The sequence below is a fragment of the Raphanus sativus genome, unplaced genomic scaffold (genome assembly GCF_000801105.2).
Source record: "Raphanus sativus cultivar WK10039 unplaced genomic scaffold, ASM80110v3 Scaffold5819, whole genome shotgun sequence".
NCBI lineage: Eukaryota > Viridiplantae > Streptophyta > Magnoliopsida > Brassicales > Brassicaceae > Raphanus > Raphanus sativus.
Window position 1 is genome coordinate 1 of NW_026621116.1, and position 2,589 is coordinate 2,589.

At 40.6% G+C, this 2,589-nt stretch overlaps 1 protein-coding gene across 1 annotated transcript; it reads left to right on the plus strand.

Annotated features, from left to right (window-relative positions):
* Nucleotides 1-56: 56 nt before the first annotated feature.
* Nucleotides 57-2,367, plus strand: LOC130507791 (uncharacterized; the record flags this gene model as incomplete). The annotated part of the gene is made up of 3 exons (XM_057002441.1): nt 57-180; nt 1,174-1,520; nt 1,691-2,367. Coding segments are annotated over exons 1-3 (1,148 nt in total), but the record flags the coding sequence as incomplete, so codon positions are not given.
* Nucleotides 2,368-2,589: the final 222 nt, after the last annotated feature.

The following is a 2,589-nucleotide window of genomic DNA, read 5'->3' on the forward strand; positions in this document are numbered from 1 at the left end:
GAATCATGAAGATAATGGCATATGTCCGAACAGGCTAATCTGGAATTGATGTGATCATGGACCAGATAGATGATGGAGAAGATGGGACTAAGGATCAACCAACTCAAGAGGATGCCTTAGAAGTTTCAGAAGGACCAATGACTGGTGCTAGAGTTAAGAAGCTCAAAGAAGCCATTGGAGGTTTACTTAGGAAGTCTCTGAATCAAGATGAATGTCTTGGAGGAAGCTTGATACTTCAAGACACCCTTATCACCATCCAAGCTATCTCACCATCAAGCTGAGTATCATCTAGGCTAGCAAGAGAAGTGTGCTCTTTTCCTGTCTTATTTTTTGTCCCACTGGGTTTTGCTAAGATAGGTTTTTAACGAGGCATTGTCTTGCTAATCAAATCACCTAGCATGATACTCTCGAACCACATAAGTACCTTATGTTATTTTTAGACTATGTTTTCTTATTTCGTTACACAAGTCAAAGAGGAGCCTGTTCCTTAATGACTCTTGTTGTTTCCGAGACCTTGTGCATGTACAAGGATCTCACTATATATGTGTGTGTCTCGTAGTCTAATAAGATCCATCCAATCTTTTATCTAAAAACCCTTGTTCTCTCTGACTTGTCTTTGCGAGTTCTTGAGTTCTGTTGGTGAGTAGTATCCAGCAATCTCTAGTTGTCTAAGGAGGTGTGTCATATCCAATCTAGCCAACTAAACCGTGTCAAGGAGCCATTCCGCAACTCTTTGGTTCATCACCATTCCACTGCCTTGAAGATCTTGAGTCCTTGATTCGATCTTGCAAGGATCTATCCATATCATCCAGAGAAATCATCCTAGGATCATATTAAGTGGTATCAGAGCACTCTGGATAGGGAAGTTCTCGATCTCTCTTTGATTTTTGATTTGAACTCTTCGGCTTCTTTTCAAATCATCGATAGATCTGTGTTTTTGTTTAAGTTTATCACTTGATCTGATCTTTCTATCACTTGTTTTCATTGATCTGAATCGAATCCTGTTAGATCTAAGAATTTTTATCATATTTGAATTTGAATCGATCAATTGCTTGTGTTTGAAGAAATCGTGATCATAAATATGTTGTTTGTTCTGCAAGTTTTCATCATTTTTCTTTGTTTGATTTCGTTTCTATTGAACTACTTATTTGTTTAAGTGTTTGATTGAATCAGGTACCATGGGGAACGAGACTGATGAAGAAGCGGACTTGATGAGAAGAAACAAAATGCTGATGGAAGCCATGACTGCTCAGTTGAACAAAACCATGTTGGAAAACATGTCATCTATGATAAAAGACAACATGGAAGAGCTTAGAAGGGAGATTAGACAAGCTACTGGTCAAGGACACAGCCGTGAAGCTGAAAGAGAAGAGCAATCTCCACAACGCCAACGAGAGCATGATGGTTCGCAAGAAACTGATAACTACTATGAGCGTAGAAGATCCTCTTCTAGAGACAGTCGTAGGAGACCTAGGAGAGATCACGTGGGAAGAAGGTATCATAGAGATGAGTATATACTGGTCTTAAGATCAAGATCCCTCCTTTCCATGGCAAGGTTGATCCTGATGCTTACTTGGAGTGGGAGAAGAAGATTGAGATTGTCTTCAATTGTCAACACTACACAAACGCTCAAAGGATCCAAATTGCCACTACTGAGTTTTATGACTATGCTTTGAGTTGGTGGGATCAGCTAGTGACTGCTAGACGTGTCAATCAAGAGTATCCTGTTGACTCTTGGCAAGAGATGAAGTCTTTGATGCGCAAGAGGTTTGTACCTAGCCACTACCATCGTGATTTGCACCAGAGGCTACGAAAACTGATTCAAGGCTCCAAAACGGTGGAGGAATACTATCAAGAGATGGAGTTGTTGATGCAAAGAGCGAGTGTCTCAGAAGATAGAGAAGCTACCATGTCAAGGTTTCTTGGAGGACTCAACCATGAGATACAAGATAGAGTGGAGATGCAGCATTACGTTGAGCTAGAGGAGATGCTACACAAAGCTATCTTTGTGGAACAACAACTCAAAAGAAAGAGCTACTCTCGTTCTAGCTATGGTACTAGCAAGTTTCAGCATTCAAGGGAAGAGAAGCCTAGTTACCAGAAGGAGAGCAAGCCGTATCAGAAGGATGACACTAAGCCTAGCAGAATCTTTGACAAAGATAAAGGAAAAGCAGTAGCTACGGGTTCGAAGTCTCGGGATGTTAAGTGCTTTAAGTGTCAAGGGCGTGGACACTATGCCAACGAGTGTACTAACAAGAAAACCATGATTCTTCTAGACACTGGAGAGTATTTGTATCAGGATGACAAGATCCACACTGAACGTGAGCAATCTGAGGCAGAATCTGAAGAAGAACCGGTCAGAGGAAGGTTACTAGTAACAAGAAGACTTCTGAATCTTCAGACTAGTAACAAGAACCGGAGATTTATTTAACTTCCTGGTTATTCTCCACTGATTAGTGGTTCCAAATAAAGCTTCTTAGATCATGGTTCATCCTGGTTTGATAAGAATCATGAAGATAATGGCATATGTCCGAACAAGCTAATCTGGAATCATCTGGACAGAAAATGGGATATCTTCTTACTCACAAC